At 39.4% G+C, this 22,436-nt stretch overlaps 1 protein-coding gene across 29 annotated transcripts in view; it reads right to left on the bottom strand.

The window, feature by feature from the left end:
• NRXN1 (neurexin 1) overlaps window positions 1-22,436 on the bottom strand; it is a 1,443,145-nt gene that overhangs the window by 395,740 nt on the left and 1,024,969 nt on the right. For all 29 annotated transcript variants that reach the window (XM_019516265.1, XM_019516266.1, XM_019516286.1 and 26 more), the window contains one exon: window positions 19,603-19,784. In XM_019516265.1, coding sequence (XP_019371810.1) covers window positions 19,603-19,784 — 182 coding nt within the window. The remainder of the gene's footprint in view (window positions 1-19,602; window positions 19,785-22,436) is intronic.

The raw sequence follows: 22,436 nt of genomic DNA, 5'->3' as shown, positions 1-22,436 counted from the left end.
CCATTTAGGAGCCAGTGTAAAGGTTGGGCAAGGAAAACAAAATCCTTGAAGCTCTCCTACTCTTATTCTCATTTTTTTAATGCTTTTTTACATTTAGCTGCAAGGAATCAAGTGCACAAAACACATTTCCAAAGGCCCATTATCAATTCCACATCTTACTGTAATTTTTTAGAATATATTAAGAGTACAGCCATCTTATTTTAGCTTTGGCATATATATCAGGTGTTTTTTCCAGACATAAGCAATTAGGGAACTGGAAAACAGCACACAAAATGCTCCTAACAATTGATCCACAGAGAGCAAATGCAGCAGCACCAAACAACTGCAATGTCCCATGGTACTAGTACAGTCAAGAGTTATTGCTAGTTGAGCAAAGCAACTTGCAGACATGTATACAAAAACCTTGCAATTAAAATTTAAAAAAAACCTTGCATCACAGAATAACTGATATCCTACCAACAGCATGCCTATGACTGTTTCAAGCAAAACATTCAAGTACATGCTACCTGTTAAACATAAACATTTACATTTAAAAATAAGACCTTGAGAATCTAAGGTTCCCTGTCAATTTAGTATTAAATCTTTTAAACTCGTTTTGTTTCAAATCTTATGATGTTTGCACTGAAAAGTCCAGAAACCTGCTTTGAAAATAAGCAACACAATCCTGTTGCCTTTTTCTGCTTGCTGAATAACAAATCAAAACACTACACAAGCTAGGGATATTAGGAAAGGTTCTCTGGGAAGGAAATAAAACAAAACCAACTTGTCAAATGGGACTCCCTGCTGCTGAGCGCCATGTGGTGCTCTAGTGAGCTGCATCTATTCAGCCATTCAATATGTTGGTGAACATGATAAAGACAGCAGTGACATTACCAAACATGCCAACTGGTTATTAAGGCTCTGTACTGTAATCTTTTCACTTTTTATTTTAATTAGTAAAAGTTACTGTAAAAAGTAACTTCACAGAAAATAATTCTCAATGTGTGCATCTCAAAATAAGAAAGCACCAACAGATAACCTATGGGTATGAAATCTTAAAATCCTCATCTGCTTTGCAGGGTGAAGAGGTGCCTTTGTTACAGGCAGTCCACAATTTTGCCTGGAATTCCCTAGGTGGGGCAAGAAATCCTCTATAGGAAGCCTAGGATTTAAGGTTTCAGGATGCTAATACATCCTGATTCACATCAAATGGAATAAATTCAACCTGGGCTAACGCGTTTCTGCCACAGCTCAGTGTACACGCAGGAATAGAAAGGGGGAGGTGTTAGCAAAAGCAAGTGGGGTTTCTAGCTAGGAAGGGAGACTGGTTAGAGGTGTCAGGAATTCAGTTCCTCATCACATCACTGCCTTTACTCCTCCCACCTCACCTCAGTGGTCTTGGCTGCTATGGAGAACTGCCCAACACTACCAGCTTTAGTATGCAGCATTGAGAGAAGATATTACCACCCATCTGCTTATGGGAGTGGCTTTCCATTTCACAGAGGATCAATGCAAGTGCTGGGGCAGGTGCATGTATGTCTCCCTGACCCAGCTTCTGTGAATCTCAGCCTACACTTGGCCACTGACCAAACACAAAGTTAAATAATTAGGCAGAAAAATTAAACCAAGACCCGAATTATCAGTTGCAGATTTTTGTACACTACAAGTACAAGTTGGGGCACCAGGGCCATGCTACCATGATACACAAAATTAACAAATAGGAAGGACCCGCATCTTCCTTTGCTCCCTTATACTTTTTATCTCTTTTTCAATCTAAGTAATTATCAAAAACCAAGAGCAAGGGAATCAGTTCCTTGAAGTAATCCACCCTCTGGGGCTCAAGAATTCTGCGCCCACATGGGTTATCAGAAACACAGAGACGTGCATGCCTATTGAATACTTAATAGCTGAATACAACTGCTTCTAGTCTGTTTGTTACAGCAGTAACCACCACAATCTTGACAATATCAATGCATTTAAAAGCCTTATCATATCCCTTGCTATTGCCTAAATTCTTGGGACCAGCATGATCTAAACAAAAAGAGGCTCACCAGTGACAACAGTGGGCTGCCTACCTTGCAGAATTGTTACAGAACCTAGTCAGCCATTATTCTCTTACAATAAATTAGAAAAAGACTAACGCTGTTCTGGTTTGATAGAAAGGTACAACATCTAATTGCATCAGAAAAAAGAATGGGACAATAACATGTTGTGTGATTTGTATTGGTGTGTTCTCTGCTGCACTATCCTAAACCAAGAGTAGGTTTATGGGCCTCACTGAAATCAATGAATTATACCAGTTTAAGTGGGGTCAGAATCAGATGCAATATTTACATTGGAATATTGTTAAAAATCACAGCCCAGTGGTTAAATTAGAATCTGAAAGATTTAATTTAGTTCCCACTTGCTTCCTGTGTGAGCTTGGGCAAGTCATTTGGGGTAGGGTCCAATAAAGGATTTAGACATGAAAAGTGAGACATAGGTAGAATTTATGCACTTAAACCAAAGGCTGTGACCCTGGCAACCCCCACTCAGCTGGCACCTAATCCTGAAGGTATTTAAACCCCATAAGTACTGCCATTTTTTACCTTAAAGATCTCGCAGATGCCTGAAAATTCTACATTTGCACACGGCCAAAGCACTTCAATATTGAGGGGGGACAAGCAATTCGTGCTTAAGCCCAAGTGAGTCCGGAAAATGGATAGTTCTCCACTCAACTCCCTGCAGGGCTCTATCTGGTAGTTATTCTCAGAGGATGCTTAACCCACACCAACATCAGATTCCCCAAAATAGGCTGGCAGCTGCTGTTCCTTATCAAATAGGTTAAAAGGAAGGGGACTGGGAGTGGCGCCAACTCCTTTTTCACAATAGCCTAATGCAGGGGGTTTCAAATGTATGGCCTATAGGCTGGATCTGGCCTGTGGAGCCACTCTATCCAGTCCTCTGGGCTACCGGTGGGCAACCAGAATTTGTCCAGAAGAGGACTGGCCAAATCCAGGACCTTTGGGTGGGCATGCTACTCAAGAGCAAGAGGGCTGATCAAGCCCTATAGCTCTAGTTATAATTCAGCCTCTTTGTACATTGCCATACCTTCTTGGGGACTGGCTCCGGTAGGCACTCGAGACCAGAGCTGTCCCCATGGCATGTCCTGTGCTAGAGCTAGAAGGCATGGCACATGGCAACAGCAACAACTCCAGCTCTGGCATGGGGCATGCAGCAGGAGCCACAACTACACCATGTACCTCATACTAGAGCCAGAATTGCTGTTGCTGTTGCCACATGGCTCAAATTGAAACCTGAGCCAAAGCCCAAACTGCATGCCCAGAGCTGGAACCACACCATGCCCTAGACTGGATCTAGCTAGCAAGGAGCCCCAGAGCCCAGATCCAGTCTGGTCCACAAGTTGAGTCAGACATCCCTGACCCAGTGCTTAGAAAATAGGAAGCTGTCTGAAAGGTACCAACCTACTTTAGCTACCTCCAGGTAGTGCCCTAGTCAATGGCTTGTAGGTTATTCTGGCAAGTGGCAGGATAACTGTGTACCCCTCCTGTTCAAGCATTATCTGTGCACAAAAGAATTCACGATTCGTGAGGACTGAGTAAGTGTACACGAAGTCTGATACTGCAGCCTAATGGCTCAGGCATTCCCTTTTACATAGGGCTAACATGCATTCTGGCTCCTTTGCCAAAGCCTGTGCCATATTTTATCTAAAGATGGTTTAATGTAAAATACTTCTCACCACCAACAACAGCAAAGATCGCCCTATTCAGTTCTTTTCCAAAAAGGAAGTCAATGGCTAGCTGCATGAACCATTTCTGGCAGCGGGTCCCAAGTAGACACCTTAGGACACCACTCTAGACTCTCTGAAAAACTTTCTAGGAAACAGGATGCAATACTTTCCTCTTTCCTCAGCATTTTCTAGTAAGAGCACTTCCCAAGCATTGAAGAAAAATACATTATAGAACTCTAATACTATGGTAATACAGACCACATAAATACTTTACATAAATAGGAAGAGAATCATCCTGAGGTCTTTAATCTTGCTCTCAGTTGCAGAAGTTTAAATTCAAGGACATCAGAGGAGATATTCCTAATTTGCACGATGTTATAAGCAAAAGAGTGAGGCTCAGATTGTTTAAAAGGAAACTTGACAAATGCTGCAGCTAGAAAATATGTACCAGCTAAGTTTTAAAAAGTGTTTCTAGTTTGGTGAGGGCAGCAAAGTAACTCAGAGCAAAATGTGAATCAAATAACCTAAACTGCAGTTTCATGGGTTTCACAGAAACCACGAAATCTGGGGTGGCCTGAAAAATACAGGACTGCTCACAAAATCTGCAGAAAACAAAAAATAAGTTTTTATTAAGTCTTCCTCTCCCAGGAGGGCCTCACAGCCCACCTGAGGGGGAAGGCACTGGCTGGTGGAGCAGTATGAAGGGGGCAGCAGACAAGATGGTGGCTGTCCCCCCCCTCCTGCAGGGTCTCTCCATCAATCAGTGCTGAAGGCCAGAATCAGACAAATGGCAGCCAGCAGTTGAGATGACAGCTGCCTCCTCCTCCCTTCTCCCCCTGGCAAACTCTCCACCAATCGGTGCTGAGGGGTGGGACCTTTCCACGACACGGGCTCTTCGTGCTGGGATAAAGCCACAAAAACACCTCTCTCTCCGCTAGTTAAGTTGGTCCCTATAAATAAGCAATTCAATTAACTAATTGTGAATTACAATTATGGGGGTATATCATAAAGACAGAACAGTATTAAAACAAGTTTTCCTTAGTAGCACAATATGATTAACAGTAATAGCAATGCTTACTTAAATGCTTCAAGGAAAGCAGTGGGTTTGTTAGACTGCCTGTGCACCTCTCACTTTCCAACTGAGAGGCTTTGGGCCCAATTCAGATCTCATTTACGCTCATTAAACACTCCACTGGCTGCCCTAAAGTAACACTGGTGACTGAAATCAGAATCATTTGAAGCTACAGAGTCTGTAACTAGTGTTATTCCACCTGTGCCAGTTCTGCACCAATAAACTAATCTTTCTAGATGGTATTAAAAACGATATCATTAATACAGTACACTCTCCCCAAAAATGCTATGCTAGCACTTCCTGCTGCTGCTCATACTATATCCTTGTCTCCATTTAGAGTTTATAAATTTAAAAGATACAGAGTTAATGGACCAGTTCCTGGAGTCCGCTTGATCTACATAAAGTATGTACTGTGGTCTTGTCCTGTCATGGTTTTGTGCAGGCACAGGTCCATTGCAATAGGTCCCAGCAGTCTGATACCTACAGTCCATCTTATTTGAGATCCTAGATGCTCCGAGCTAGAAAAGCAGTTATCATATGGCAGTGTAGCTGATACTTTCCACTACTTATGGTGAGTAAAAAACCCGTCAAAAATTTCAAAATAATGGACTCAAATCCATTACTTACGCACACATCTCTCTCGCTTTAGAACACGTTGACAAGCTAGAAGTCAGATAATCACTGACATCCATACAGCCAGGGGGTTGTTTGTATATGTTTCTGCAGACTGGACAGGAACTAGACAGTGGCAATTTCAAAGATACATTATCAGGACTGACTTCTTACATGACTTGCCAGAATAAACAGAGAAGGGTGACTAACCCACAAAGCTCACATGTGCAGAGACCACTATCATCAGTCTAGCTCATCTGAAACTTGTCTTTGACCATACAAAACTTCTCATTTCTCAAAATGTCTTATGAATATATGGTCAAATAATTTCCAAGACTCTCTGGTTTCTATTTCAGGTGGTTAATTACAAAATGGTTTTGCTGTTACAATTAGACAAAGAGTGTTTAAAATTTGGTACCATGGCTAAAATGATCATTTATGTTTTCCATTAACTCTGTTTATGCACAGAAAAAAAATCTAAAGGAAGTTAGTGCTGACAAATTTATTTGATGCATTTTAAATAGCTGCATCTTTTGTATCAAAAGAGAGCATGGAAGCTAGTGAAAAGACTTCTGGGGTGTAAAGCAGAAGACATGTATGTGGTTGGGACCAGAAGGAACATAGTCAGTTTGGGGCAAAGTGAGGAGGTGCTCACCATGTTTTAAAATTTTCCTCTTGGGCTAGGGACAGACATTACACAAACTGGTTTAAGTGATCAGAAACTGGTTTCAACCCATAACAGTGCACATAAACCAGTCTGAAAGTGGCTGAAACCGGTTTGAGATAAGCCTGACTGAATGTAGTGTCAGACTTACCTGTTTGGCTCAAACTGGTTTATGCAATGTCTGTCCCAGACCCCTTGCTGGTAAATGATAAATAATACTCTCCCAGCATGCCCACATGCTCTCCGACCTGGGCCGGACTCTCTGCTCCACAACAGGGCTGGCCCCTCCCCTCTGCTCCCTGGCTGCAGCTCCAGGGTAAGTTTCTTAGGACCCCTCTATAAGTCCAGGTAAAGGGGTAATTGGATGCACAATCCATACAACTGCACCTCCTGCTATGCCCTATATGCATGGCAGGAGGCACAATTGTGGGATCATGCATTAGATCCCATCACACCTTATCTCCAGTGCAGGGAGAGTCTAGGATCATGATGCCAGTGGCTCCCACAGCTGCGAGCTTCACAGTTGATGGGGCTTACAGTAGGGGCAGCACGGTGAATGGTGCCCCTGTTGCAAGCATTGTTGGCTGTGGGGCTCGCAGAAGAAGGAGCAGGAAGAACACTGCTCCTGCTTTGAGCATCCTGGTGTGGGGCTCCCAGCAGCGGCAGCGTGGGGAACACTTTTGTGAGCCTCAGAGCCCACATTGCTGCTGCACTTGAAGTCGCAGAAGTGTTCTTCCCACTATTCCTGCTGTGAGTGTCACAGCTGAAGACATTGCCCTTGCTGAGAGTTCCACAGCTAAGAAGGCTCGGAGAGGGGACAGCATTCTCCCCACTGAGTCCCACAGCTGACAACACTGCCACCTTTGTGAGCCTTGTCAGTTGACGGGGCTCCCATCCATAGGGGAGCAGCTGGCCACACGTTCAAATTAAGGGCTTATTTTATCATGCCATTAATTGTGTGAACATGTAGCTGGGTCATGACTTAAGGCATGATATCCTGGTTAATCATACCTTAAGTGTAATGTGTAGAGGAGGCCTTAGTAAAAACCACATACTTTACAGATTCCACCCCCCGATTAAACTGAGCTAATCAATAATGCTGCGTGGGAAGGGTCTTGCATTTGAGTATACCACACAATAAATATTTGTATATTGAATTTGTCATTCCTGTAGCTATGTGACATACTACACAGCAGGCCACATTCTATAGGGAAAAATCAGTATATTGTAACTGACAGACCCCTGGAGGTTACCACCTGCTTTCATCAAGATGCATCAGGATTTCAACTTCTACTACACACCATACCAAATGCTTACAATGTCAGTGAATCTATGTTTGTGAACATAATAAGAAAATTACTTAGATAAGGAAAGATGGAAACAGGGAGAAGGAAACAAAGAGCAAGAATCCATGGTTGTTTGGCACTTAAAATTGGATCCACATGATAATTCAGAATTGTACAAGAGGCAATGTTAAAACTAGAGTTTACTTAAGAAGTAAAGTAGGGCTTAAAGTAAAGCCCTTTTCAGATTTTACTTAATTACATCTCCCTACTCTTATATCTGCCTTGTCATTGTGGTAGTCTCCTGCTCCAAAAACAAACCAAGGTTTCTTGTTTGACCGAGTTAATGACATAAGCAGTATTTTTTTTAACTTCTCCAGTAACTTATATTTATTATAACAATTACAGAATGATTTGGGCCAGGTCCCCTCTGTATTCTTTAATTTCTTGATTAACATTTAGGTTTACAAGTTTCTGAATTCCCTACCCTTATAGGAAGCAGAGAGTTTTGTGCTCATAGCTCTCACTTTTTGCTGGAGCAGAAGCCCTGAACATGCATCACCAAATTCAATGGAGGTTCCTTCATTAAAGTGAAAGGGAAAGGATCAGGCCCTAAGAACTGCTAATAATGAATGAGCTTAATTATGGTATTCATCTCAAATCTGCTCACTCAAACAGCCCCTTGAGATCTGCCAGTACTGAGGGCTAGAACACTGTTGTGCAGAGGTATGTAGATCACTGTTTGTATACTTATGGCAGAACTGTATTTCACATAGTGAACGACCAAAGTGCACCCTGATATAACTCCAAGTTACCTGACTACTCGGTAAGAATGATTCCATTACCCATTCCCCTCTCATAGGAAAATAAGCAGCCTCCAGAGTTGTACAGATATCTCCCTATTTCTGTAGTGGGGCCTTACATATAGCTCACACTGGATTGTGGTGGTGCCAGCTCATGGCTGGATAAGACGCACAGGACTGGGCCAGTGCATGTGGCCAGGCAAGCATGCCTGATTGTGCCAACCACATATGCCAGATCCAGCCTATGAATGGCCCCACACAACTCATCTGGCCCATGGGGTCTGAAGGGTGAGTACCCTCTGAATTAATTGATTTTTTCCATACCATAATATTTACTCAAATATAAAATGAGCTTTCCCCTCCCCTAGTTGGCAGGAGGGAAAAACCCCTCATCTTATAATTGTATACAAGAAAATTTCACTAAATGCAATGCCTATAATTAAACTGCATCATGTGCTCAGCACTGGAAACCAACTACAAAGTTGACTAAAGGCAGTCACCATTAAATCTGATTCTAAAACACAGGGCCCACACTGGGCAAACATGCTGATGGGAATCTACACAAGAATAGGTTGGTGTAGCACAACTGAATAAGATATATTATAATGCCCATTAAGCACAGTCACCTTCACTGCTGACTCTTTTTAAAGTCACGGTGAGCCATGGAATTGTATACATTTTTATTTCCTCTTCACTTCCAAAGCTGAGCCTTTGTTTCCTATTTCTAGCTATTCTTGTTTCTTCACCAGCATTAAATGTCTAGCAAAGATCACGAAGTGGGATCCAAACAGTTCACCCAGAATCCTTTTGTTGCTCACTCTCTCAGCCTGGCACGTATGATAAGTGTGGCCCCACCCTCCAGGATGTGAAGCCAGACCAGGTTGTCCTGCACATTATTTGCATATACATTTTTGGAGCATCCAAGGACTTGTGACAAGAACACCTAGTTCTAGTTATAAGTGGAGACTAATTAGCACATGGATCCTTTTTGTGAGGGGCATCTGGAGCACACACACATACAGAGCAGTGCCAAGCTGTGGGATCAACAGGGCTTGAAATGCTGTTGACTCTGGTGAGGTCCAGCCCAATGATCTATACAGTACATCATGAGCCTTTGTCTTTGGACTTATAGCATGCATAATTGATACTATATACATAAGTAGGTGCCAAAGTTCTGCTTGAAAGTGTGTTTTTGGAGTACCTGTGTTAAAACTTCACAGCAGTTTCAAAAAAAAGGTAACATGAACCAATTTTGGATGAACTAAGAGTATGCAAATTGCTACAGCTATGTTTAATTTCAAGGTTGTTTCCAAATTTGCTACTCATTTCCATGTGCTCAGGGAGAGCAGGGTCTGACAGCAAGGAGAGGGGGAAGGGGCTGCCATGAAAAAAAACATTGCAGGGAAGCAGAGAGAAAAAGAGCTACCGCCTCCACCCCCAGATTTATTTTCTCTGATGCAGCAGTGTGAGGGGGACAAATACAAGGTCAATCTCCAATAACTACTGTCTATATCTGGAAAATTATAACAAATTTATAAATATTCCAAGTATCAAATCTAATTGTTGGGGGGTTGTCTTATAAACAGAGTCATCTTGTATTTGAGTAAATATTGTGTACTTATCACTTGCCTGTCCAGTCTTATTGTGATTGCTTTGCTTTTTATTACTTAGAATCATGTGCAATCCTGGAGTCTCTCTTTTACTGTATTCTTATCCACATCAGTTTCATGTAACACAGGCTAAGGGCTGTTAAAAACAAAGGGCAAGACATTTACTGCCAAAAATAGTTATATTTCCAGTGGTATTTCCCATTTTCATACAAGGAAAATCAAAAATTACATGTTATACATATACACACAATATTTATTCTCACACATTATACATTAGTACAGCTCTGCATGGAACCTCTAACAGTCACTTTAACACCATTTTCCTACGAATAAAAATGGCAATTTTAAACATTTTCATTTTTAGTCTTTTCTAGAGGCTAAGTGTAAGTGCTGGGCCCATTAGGAAGCTAGGATTATTTTTTTCTTTCCAATGGTATAGAGCATGGTTTTCAAAAGGGCTGAGTTCCCAAAGATTTCTGCTGGAACTGTAAATGCTCAGTACTTCTAAAATATTTGATCCTTAAAGCCCACCTTCCCTATTTCCTTGGCCTTGCGAGACTGTATTTGGACTTTAAAATTATAACCATATACATGCATAAATACATACATACACACACATACACACATGAGCTCCCACTGACACAAGGCTGAGCATCTGTAATTTTGGCAGCAAGAATTTTATATTTGGAAGGACGTAAAAACATCACTCTAGTATTATTTTTTCTTCCTTTTACATCAGTGTGTATTTATAGTTTAGACTGTAAAAATATTTCTGAAGGCATGAATTGGGCCCTGATAGTGCACCCTTAAGTCAATAATTTTGCCATTCTCTTCAATTAATGGAAATGTAAGTCCTTAGACACTTATATTCCAACAGACCATAATCAATGAGAATCTTTCCAAGGGTTTTTTGATCAGACTCTTCCTCAGCAGCAAAATGAAATGGTTAAAAATAGTGAGAAATTAATTTATCATAGCATTCTACAGTTTCACGTGCAGAGATGTGGGCCAGAAAAATTTCCAGTGCTTTATTTTTCCATGGGAAATTTTCCATTTCTAAAAGTTCATTGTTTCATAAAATTTATTAGTAACAACGAACGGATGCCAATACAATATTAGGCAAGCTTGGCAGTTTCAAAGTTGTAATTAATGTTTTTCAGGTGATTATCCCTAGGAAGTGTGTGAGAGAGTACATACATGTTTTACTGATTTGTAAACAGGAGAATAAATATACTCATGCCAACCAAAAATCAAGTTATGAATTCACCTATTTGGCTGTGCAGGCCAAATCAAAACCAAAGCTAAAATTCTTATTTCATCTCAGACTGCAAGTGAAAGCAAAACCAAAACTAAAACTGTGATTAATTTTTGTTTCATTTTCAGTTCAGCACACGCACAGAGCAGTGTCTCATTTCTTTCTTGAGTTGGGGAAGTTAGAAGTGTTTGCATAAGATCTGTTAGTTTTTTAGTGCTTTTGGTTTGAAGTAGTCACAATAATGCCTACTCAGAAAAAACTAGTGTGTGGTATCATTATAGTGAAGTTCAAGCCACTGAAGGAAGGAAGAAAGTTGGTAGATGTAAATATTGCAGGTAGGAGTATGCTAACAACGCAATAAGAATGAAGAAACTTTTAATAACACGTAGAAACTGTCCTGAAAGAGTACAAGCCTTACACAGAAAGCTAATACAACAAAGTGGTCGAACAACATAGTCTGAGAAAAGTCTACTTCAAGAATCCTATGTAAGTAAACAAATTAATATGTTAAACAACACACAGTATAGACTAGCATCTATATTGTTTTCAAATATTATAATTTTAAAAGTTAATACAACTCTGGATTATTATTTATTTACTTATTTAAAATACGTGTATCCTGCTTTTCTACTTGCACTAAGCACCCAAAGTGGCTTAGGCTTAACATTTTTTTTAAACTACATAATAGATAAATAGTAAACTATTTCAAGCCAGTATAGCGATCTTAGTCCTCTTGCCAATGGCAGAAGCCAGGCAATACTTCCCTTTGGCTCTGCAGTCTCAGGGCAATTGAGCCCTGCAGCAAGCTGAGCAGCAGAGCATTCTTTCTGGCAGGGAGGGGGGAAGCAAGCTCCCTGCTGCTTCTCCTGATGGATGAGGCTAGACTAGAATAGGCTAAAATAAAAATCTTTCCCCCCTTTTGTTGCAGGAAGTTGGTAGTTTGAGTGAAATAACAGATTTGCAAGAAAATGAAAATGAAAGTGAAAATGTTGAGCTGCCAGGTCTGGGGCCAAGAAGAAGCAGGATCCTCGCTTTCAAGATCACTATCACTAGATATGCGATCCACCATGAGTAACTATTCAAGACAGTCATGCTTTTTATCAAGCTTTGTGGACAAAATGTCAAGAGAAGATCAAGAAAAAGGAGAGGAGACATTAGCTCGAGCTATATTTGCAAGTGGTAGACCTCTTTCTATAACTGAAAATCAATACTGGAAGGAACATTATAAACTAATTCGCCTATCATATAAGTTACCGTCATGTTATCGCTTATCGCGTTCTCTCTTAGATAGAGAATATGACAGAATTCAAACAAAGGTTATTCAGAGGATGGTCAAACAGAATCACTGACTCTGATGTCAGATGGATGAACTGATATACAAGGAAATCCTTTATTGAATATTATGTTAGCAACTCATGAACCAATATTCCTGAAAGCAATTGCTATCGAATCTTCGTGTCCTACAGGTTAATACATAGCCAAATTCCTAAGTGAAGAGATTGAAAGTGCAGGTCCCTCCAGGGTACAAGCCCTTGTAACTGATAATGCAAGTAACACGAAAGCTGCATGGCAAGTATTAAAGACAAAGTATCCTCATTTAATAATATTTGGCTGTCTTGCTCATGGGTTGAATCTCCTGGCAAAGGACATAGTAAGTGTGAATACAATGAAGACAATATTGGCAAGGAGCAAAGCAATTGTGAAGGTATTCAACGATCATCATGTTGCTAATCCGACTTTGAAGAAATTACAGAAAGAGAAGCAAGGGAAGGAAAATGCACTTTTACTGCCAAGAGAAACTAGATGGGGCTCAGCTACAAAGTGTTTACTGTGTGCAAAGAACTGCTTGCCGTGTGCATCTGTAGATGACACAGTATCTCTGATTATTCCTGTGAATGTTCAGAAGCAGATTCTCAACAACCATGCATTCTGGGTTTGAGTACAAGGACCATTCAATTTGCTACTACCAGTTTCAGTGGCTATCAAGAAACCTGAAGGAGATGCACGAAGCCTTTCAAATATTCTGGAAATATTCAGGCAACTGAATGAAAATCGAATTGAGCTTTTGCCTTCTTCACCTCTATCCAACAAAAAAGTGAAACAAATATTTACTAAGAGATCTGAGTTTTGCTCTCATCCAGTTCATCTGGCAGCAAACCTTTTGGGTCCTGAACACAGAGGACAACATTTATCAGAAGATGAGTTATCTACTTCTCTTAATACAATTATGGCAGTAGCTAAGAATGTCCCCAACATCGACGAAATAGCCACGATGACAGACATTCCCGAGTACTGCGCAAAAGAAAACTTTGGAGCAAAAACATCATTTGGCAGGCAGCAGAGAACATGTCTCCTCTCACATGGTGGAAGGGATACTGTAACATCCAACTGTTGTCCAAAATTGCTCTAAGGATCCGAAGCATTCCATCAACAGCACCTTCTTGTGAATGGAACTGAAAGGCTTTCAGCTCAGTCGAGACAAAGGAGGAGGAACAGACTAACAAATGAATGTACGGCTAAGCTTGTTTCTATTTCTCAAAATCTCTTGCTTCTGGAGAATCAGGCAGAAGCACAATTAGTGAAGAAGATGCAGTGTGATAAGTTGCCCTTGCCCATAGACTCATTGGTAAAACCACCCTTTAGCGAAAGAGAATGTGGTTCGAGTAGCTCTGAATCAGATTTGCCTCAATCTGGTTCTGAAATGGAACTAACAAGTAGTGCAAGTGATTCTACCGATAGTGACAGTGACACTGGAGGTGCTGCAGTGACCTCAGTGGAAGAGAGTTAAACTCTGTTGAAGTAGATGAGTGGACAACCATGGCATATCATGCACAGTTCTTTGGGTGAGTTACAATTAGCATGTCAACAGTTTTCAGTGCCTTTGGGTTTTTTTTCTTAAATTTAAAGAAAGTAAGGGAAGTACATGTTATTGTGTATTGTCTTTACATTTTTACAAGTATTCCAATAAAAATAATTTCTTTCCACATATGGCTTTGAATTTGTTTGAATATAACATTTAAACCACATTAAGTGTGCTGTATTTAATTTTTTTTCCTAATCAAATATTTAAGTTCAAATATTTGCGGCTATCAGGACATTACTGTAACATGGGGGTACTTTTTTAGTTTTGTTTACTAAATGTAAGTCAAATAAACATGCTAAATCAGATAACACTATTTAGGGCATTGGAAAATATTCCAATTCAAAATTTTCCAGAAAACCCACATCTCTGTTCATCTGAATGGATACATGCACACATGAAAAACACAGAGACTTCTAGTACATCACCACTGCTGTGAAGGGTATTTATCTTGATGTAAATAAAAACAAAATTAATGTTATATATAATATGTATACAGAAACTCATTTTCAAATGAATTTATGGAAACGCTGTTGGAGCAGTTTAGGGGATGTGTGTATGTTTGTGTTTACGCACACACAAGAGAAGGAGAGAGAAAGACTGGAAAGATATATAACTGCTAATAACTGACTTTTTCATTTGACAGCAGTTCAAAAAATTGAAACACAACATGATTTGGGTTGATCAGAAATATATATTTCTCTCAAAAATGTTGGTGAATTAAAGTGTTTAAAAATATTTTGTATCCATACAAAAGCTTTGCTTGATTCCATATTTGTTTCCAGCTAATTAATTCTCCAGAAATGACACAAAAAGCACAAAATATTTCAGGCAACCTGTATCTAGATTCTTTGACAAAAACGCTTCAGTTTACTCCTCTCCCTCATTTACACACACATACATATATACATACATACATATGTACATAAATGTGTGTGCGCACCTACACAGAAAGAGAAAACAACCAGTTCATTCACAAGTAAAGAACACGTGTCAGAGTACTATTCATCCTCTTACGTGACTATTTCCCTTAGTCATCAATCCCTGATGTAAAGCTTTGTTAAATGCTTTCTGAAAATATAAACATTATGCTGAATTTCTATCATGCCAGTAAAGCTACATCTTTATAGAATTTCAGGTTAATTAAGCATGACTTCCCTTGCTTATATCCATATTGGCAGTCCTTAATCAAACCACATTTTTCCACACAACATGCCACCACATCCCTTAATATAGCTTCCAAGACTTCTTAGCAAACATCATTAATCTTATTGATCCATATCTTTCTAAAAATCATTTTCTTAATTTTTTTTTCAAATGAGAGAGAAATAATACTACTTTACAGTCCTCAGCAATCTCCCTTGAACCTAGATGCATTTTAAAAAATATTTGTTCCTGAGTTTAGGGTGTGCTTTTCAAAAGCATGCAGCACTGTCCACACCTTGTTCCCAATAAAAATCAGTCGAATCATTTATTTCAATTTAAAGAATAATTAAATTAATACCAAGCACTTAGAATTTGTACTTTAGAATTTGTGTCTGATTATTATCAGGGCATAATATTTTACCTACTTGAAGCACATCAACAACACCCATTAGAATTTGAGTTTTTTATGCATCACTTTACTCCATATTTCTAAAAGTCCATCATTTTCCATAAAGAAAGGCAGAATACTAAAATATTCTCTTTTCTCTTTCCAAAAAAGTTATGCATTACCATTTGTAGAATTTGAGATTATCATATAATATTTGCCTGTCCATCTCTTAGTGTATTCAGACGCTACAAAAGTAATGATTAGCAAAAGAAGATGCAAGACTTCTAACTCTGTCCTTCTTGGAATCTATCTTGTACAGGAAATGCTTTTTTTTTTTTTGGTATACATCTTTTGGTATAGTTTTCACCTCCCTTATGTATAAAAGGTCACATAAATGTTATTGAAAGTAATGCAGACATACAGATTAATCTTATTATTGGAAATCTGTTTTTATTTTTTTCCCTTCACAAGTAGCAGGGATGCTTCACACTGGAGAATGGCACATTACTATGTCAGCAACACTGTCACATAGGCCATAGTAACAGGCAGCCCTTTAAGGTGACATCTTAGTCTAGTGCTACTTTGCTACTAGGCTCTCAGTATGCCAAGGGAAAATTGTCTAGGCAAATACTTGGAACTGTGGGATGTCACAGCAAGAGATGTTGGTAAGGGAGATAGAGTGCATCAACATCTACCTTCCCTGTTAGTGGTGAAGGAGGCCTGGCCAGAAAAAGACAAAGACTTACTAATTTATTCAGGTAGAGCACCTGGAGAAAAACAGGAGCTATCAGCAAGGGCTGTGGACAACAGTTGAGTAACTCTGAAAAGCAATTTAAGGAAGAGGAGGTTTTGTTTTTGAATATCTAACTTTACTTAGAGCTAATACACAAAAGAGGAATGGTTTTCTTCAGCTGAATAGGTAGCTACAGATAATTCTAAATAGAGGGGGGAAAAGGGAACTACACTGAAGCCCAAGGAACAATAATGAAGCCCAGGGCTGGAAGCACTTTATTCTGGGAACAGGTAAAGGAAGTGACCATGGGGAAATGAACAGAGAGAGCCTGAAGTATGTACATGACACCTACTTTTTCTGGCACTTCAGACCTAAGCTCCTAGTAAAGACTATGCAGGTGCTCCACTTCACTTTGCATGTGTGAAAGTGACTGCGGTTCTTTTCGTCATGTTAATATGCTTTCCTTTAAAATCAGGGTGCAAAAATGTACACAGATTGCATAAGTTGCCTGAAGCATAATGAAGTTTAAAATATTTAGCTTGAAACTGTTAAATATGGGGCACAGGGAGAAAGAGGAGGCAGAGATTGTATATTTGAAATATTAACTGTGTTAACAATGGTTATTTTGGTAGGTGAAATTATTACTTTTTAAAAACTGTATTTTTAGCTTAATAGCAAACCTTGATTCAGATAAGTAGCAATTTTCTAAATCAGACTCTCTTACGAGCTTGGTTTCATTATTAGGTTTACAACATCTTAAAGTAAACAAAATAATATGCAGGGCAAACACAAACTAAATTTCCCTAATAAGACTTGTAATGCTCCTCTGCTATCAGAATTAAAAGTTTTAAAAGCACTTATTTAATCATCTTCCATTCTCAAATGTTACATGTCAAGTGCCACTTTCTGGCATATTAGTCTAACCTATTTCACGAACTTGACATTAACATTTTTTACTTAAAGCCATAGTTCCAAATCTCCTTAGCTGTTTTCATGCTAAACTCCAAATACATCTAGTAATTTGTCATTAGGGTGGCTCATAAAAGCTAATACTCTACTTGGTAAAATTCTGATGTTCAATACAAGACACAAAAACCACATTGCTTTAAATTTTGAACTTGAGGCATTAAATATAAGAAGATTACTATGTTACAGCAATATGCTTGGTATAAAAAAAGAGCTGGAGATCTGTGTATATTTATGCCTCTAATAATAATGCAGGCATTTAGTCAAATACTCATGCAAATCTATTATCCTTAGGTTTAATCTATTTTAGGCCCCATTTTATTTGTCGTACATACCTATAGTAACATATCAGGTATTACTTGTACAAAGTTATGCAGAGCATTGAACTCTTTTGTCCCCATGTGCATTTTACTTGATTATTAAACATTTCAATTTTCTTATAGGCGTCTCAACCTCAGTGCAAAACAGAAACTTTAAATAGCATAAGGCCCTCATTCTGCCACCATTGCAGATGATTTATCTCTCAGTATGACTGTAACAATAGGCTGAACAAAGATCTAATTCAAATATAATGTATGTATGGAAGATAACGTGCATACACACTTTTTATGCACACATTTTTATAATCATGAACATTTCCTAATACCAGAGTGAACTGAAGTAGTACTCAAGTTTTCTAAAGGGTGGTGTCACATGTTCAATTTAACACATTATGCAGGTAAAACATAAACAAATGCTTGCTCAAAGAGTTTAGTGCATATTAAGTGCTACTGTGGCACTTCAGAGCCACCTAGTCCCTTCCAGGCAAGGATTATCTTGAGCTCATACAAGGAATTAGGCCTCCTGAAACATACCAACTTTAACACATCCCAATATTGCAATGAATTGCAAATGCTGCAAGTGAATGTGTGACTATGCCTAAAGTGCTTGAGTCCCACTGACTTTCTAGTTTTCCAGGGTGCTTCTGAAAACATTGTATGCAATTTAAAAAAAAAAAATTTATACTGATTTCCAACAGGTACCAGGTAATGATAACCCAGTAGGATTTTAACCTTCCTCTAAAATTATTCAATGGTACAACTGTTCTTAAAAATTCCAGTGGAGACCCTGGAAATCCTATTTCAGACTGGAATGCAATAGACACTAGTTGTAACAATATCCTTCTTAAGTCAATGGAAGTTTTGCTAATAACTTTAAAGGGAAGAGGAGTATGGGCACCTGATGACAACTTTGGAATTGGAAGACAAACTTCTTGATTCTCGTTAGCAACCCAGAGTTTGATTTGAAACACCTTAAAGCTTGGCCCTTTTGGCATTTCAGAGTTTATTTACTCACATTTTGAAACCAAGATTGCAGCACACATTCAAACAATTGGATAAATGAGTTGGTGAGTAAGAAAGGGGTTTGGAAAACGATAACATTTCAACCAGTAAATGAAAGAAATCTCAGTCTAGAATGTGAAAAATCCTTTACAGAAATCCAGCAGGTGAGGGGGAAGATTGAATGTTGTAGTCCTGCAATTTAGTAGCACTGCCCTGTATGATTTGGAAATGATCACTGCAGAATGTTTTTGGAGGGTAAAAGTATAATTGGGGATAGATCAATAAGTAATTTCTTTCAAGAGGAACTAATCTTGTTCCTAGAAGTAGCAAGGCTCTTAAATCAAAATCAAGCAAAGTTGAGATTAATCTAAACTACAAAATTTTATACTGCCCTAGTTAACTATCTCAACTGATCATTTATTTATGTTGCCATAAAACCAAGATGCCTTCAGTTTTGATTGCTACTTATTTGCTTCAAGGCAACTAAAATTACTTTTTTAGATTTCCTAGTGTGACAACTGTGTTTTCTACTGAAAATTTATCACTACGCAGCAATGATGAAACCAGTTGACTCCTTTTATTATTAGCAATGAGTACATTCAGTTGTGATCATTGTAATTCCCGCAACAGATTTCAGCTGAAATCCTCCAAGACTAATGTATCTTCCTATGACATTGCAAAGTCCTGTTTCATATAATTAGATTGCCAAAATACTGCTATATTTGTGCAGATGTTACAGTGCAACTTTTTAATTGAAACAGCTATATAAAGCAATAGGTATTTTGAATCTGTCTGAAGTTTCTATACAGTACTATACATAATAAGCGAGTGGGGAACAACCTTTTTGGAAAGCAGGCCACAAATGAGCTACAGATTCCCCTAAGTACCACTCCAGTCCCCTTCCCCTGCCTGACCTGCTGCTCTGCTTTCTGCCCTATCTCCTCTGTGCTCCTTGTCCCTTCCCTGACCTGCTACATGCTACACAAAAGTTGCCTATGCCACTTGCGGTATGCATGCTACAGGTTGGCCACACTTGCTATAAGTCATTTTCCTTTAATTAAACTATTGACCCTATGATTGTGTAAACGTTACATATCTGATCAACTGTAATAGAATGAAAAAGCCTGGCATCAGTCACGACATATATAGAAATAACTTGTATTTGCTGATAATACTTACGATATGCAGCTCTAAATAGTCTCCGAGCCCACTAGTACTGTCCACTCGTACCAAAACAGCTTCTTTTTGAACAGTGCTAAACCCTATCGCCAGTCTGTCTGCACGAGTGCTTGGCCGATCATTCGGAGGCCATGTATAAGTGATTTGTCCACCACCTTTGCTAAAGATATATGTTGTTCCCGCTGTAAAACAGAAAATAAAGCCAATTAGTTCAATTGTACCAGTGGCAAACCACATGACAAAATGTGTGCTCTACATGAATCAATATTCTTTTTAAAGCAACTAAATTGCTAAAATGAAACAAAGCTATATTTCATCTTCAAGGTGTCATAAATTTGTTTCCAAACTAAATATTGGAGCAACTTAACATTGGTGCTTTTTTATTGAACGGAGTCAATATAATCACACACACTTTCCCAGAGCTTTTAAGGATCATAACCAGGGACCTACCTAATTCAGAGGGGCTGCCATTCACAGGCAGAATGTGAGCTCAGGCAGCCATTTCATGAGTGAAGCATGGCAGGGCCCCCATGCCTCCGATTGGACAAGAAGCCCTGGTGGCCCTGCCCCTCACCGATTGGCACCGAGGGCTATCTATCATGAAGCCCCATCCCTCACCACCGACTGCTGGAGAGGGGCAGAGCCACATGATAGGCAGCCCTCACAGCCAAGCAGCGGTGAAGGGCAGGATTCCACAGATTTTACAGGCAATTTCGTATTTTACAGAATCTGCAAAATCACAAATTCAGTAGGTCCCCAATCATAAATGATTTTGGAATGAATCTCCATTCTAGGAAGGATACAATAAGCTTATGGTAATACAATCTGTTAAACAGAAAGGGATACACAAACACACATATAACTGCTTTTCTGAATCAGACCCATGTGGGAAACAAATAATGTAACCCAATTTATTTCAAGATGAAGCTCCATACTCAAGATGAAGCCCCATTTTTTAACCTTGTGATGAAAATGCTATGCAAGACACAATGGGTCATTCTGCATAGTTAAGCCAAACATACGAAGCATAGCAAGACTTTTTTTTTTTTTTTTTTTTAAACAAGCATAAGGTTTACCCTCTTACCACATGAGTGACGACAAATGGAAGCAAAACAGCATGGCTCACTCATCTTTTCAGGACACAACAGATAATAAAAGTAGTCTACACAAGTGGCGTTTATTTGCTAACTCGTAATGCATAAAGTTCTCAAAATGGTAAGAGCTTCCAATAACAAAAAACTTCACATATTGTTTCTAATTTTAAATATGCACTTACCCTCGCCTGGAGCGGCATAACTTTGCAATGCTCGGAAGGCACTTAGCACCAATTAACAGGCTCTAATCTGCAGACACTCATGCTTTAAGAGCTTTTAGTATGGTCTAGGTCAGGGGTTTTCAACCTTTTTTAATAAGTATACCCCAGCAGACCCCTTTTCACCGGGGGGGTAGAGGGGGTGGCAAGCGACCAGACTCAGAGCCCAGGGGAGGTGGGGGAGAGGAGTGTGGCAAGTGGCCAGATGCGGAGCAGGGGCGTGGTGAGCAGCAGCAACACCAGCACAGCATCTGTGCAGCCCTGCTCTCATCCTGCCCCAGCCCTGTTCCTGGGAGGTAGCGGTGTGGGGTGGCTGCATTCTATCCCCACCTGCCCCCGCATAACCCCCAGGACCTTACAAAGTACCTCCAGGGGTATGTGTACCCCTGGTTGACAACCCCTGGTCTAGGCGTAATGTATGACTGCACCTGTAGTGTTTTTTTTTTTTTTTAAGTGATGGGGGTTGTCTTAAAGCCTGTTTTATCATAATGGTTTTGTTGCGTGCAATGGCCTTGATAAAACTGTAACACTTGTTTTATAACAGTACTCCTAAAATGTAGTTCAAAGTCTCTTGATGGCAAACTGCCAACTTGCAGCTATTGCAAAGAAACTTGTAGTGCAAATGTCCTTTAGGAGGACAAACTAAAGAAGTCTGAGTTGTAGCCCTAGTACCTAAGGTTCTGTTTAAATTACAAGATGCCAGAATTTTGCCTCATGGTATTCCTGAGTATGTAAAATACTGATGTCATAGACTGTGTCATAAAAGCAGCTGCTGATGGACACAGACGCAGGTTGCCATCAGTGCGGCAAACAGTGAGAGGTCATTTTCTACCAAGTGGGTTCCTTTGCAACTATAAAGTGTTATATAACACTGACTGAATCACCACAATGGAATGATGAAGTTAACATTAATGAGCTAATACTACTCTTGATGGTAGACATTTCTGCAGTTTGGTACTGATATTACTTCATAATTTCAACAATATAAACAATATAGAGTGTGAAACATTTTGGATTTTCATATGGAATATGCACCATTAATTCCCCAAATGATAGCTGCTATGGTACTACAGGACTAAAGGCCTGATCCAAAGCTCATTGGAGTCAATGGAGTCTATCTATTGACTCCTTCATTGGCTTTAGATCAGACCCTGAATAAGACTTTAAGAAAATATATAGGTAAAGAACCCAATTATGTGCAAATTCAGCACTACAGAAGACACTTTTAGAACAGTACAAAAGATGTAAGTGGAGATTGAAATCTGCCTTTTCTTCATGTAACAGATGTGTTCATTGAGCAGAAAAATGCAGAAAAAGATAACCAGCTAAGTGATGATAAGAAGTTTTAATGCCTATAGTGCTCCAAAATTAAGTCCCCAAATCTAATGAGCCACAGACTCTGCTGACGTTCTTTGAAAAAATAAACTCTTAAAATATTGCCCATCCAATAATCTGAAGAGCCATTTGTCTCACATGGCCGTAGGCATTACAAGTAAGATCTGAATATGAACACAAACACCAC

This window comes from Gavialis gangeticus, unplaced genomic scaffold, assembly GCF_001723915.1.
Source record: "Gavialis gangeticus isolate Ggan-Ray unplaced genomic scaffold, GavGan_comp1, whole genome shotgun sequence".
NCBI classification, from domain to species: domain Eukaryota; kingdom Metazoa; phylum Chordata; order Crocodylia; family Gavialidae; genus Gavialis; species Gavialis gangeticus.
This window is presented reverse-complemented; position numbering and strand designations above follow the sequence as displayed.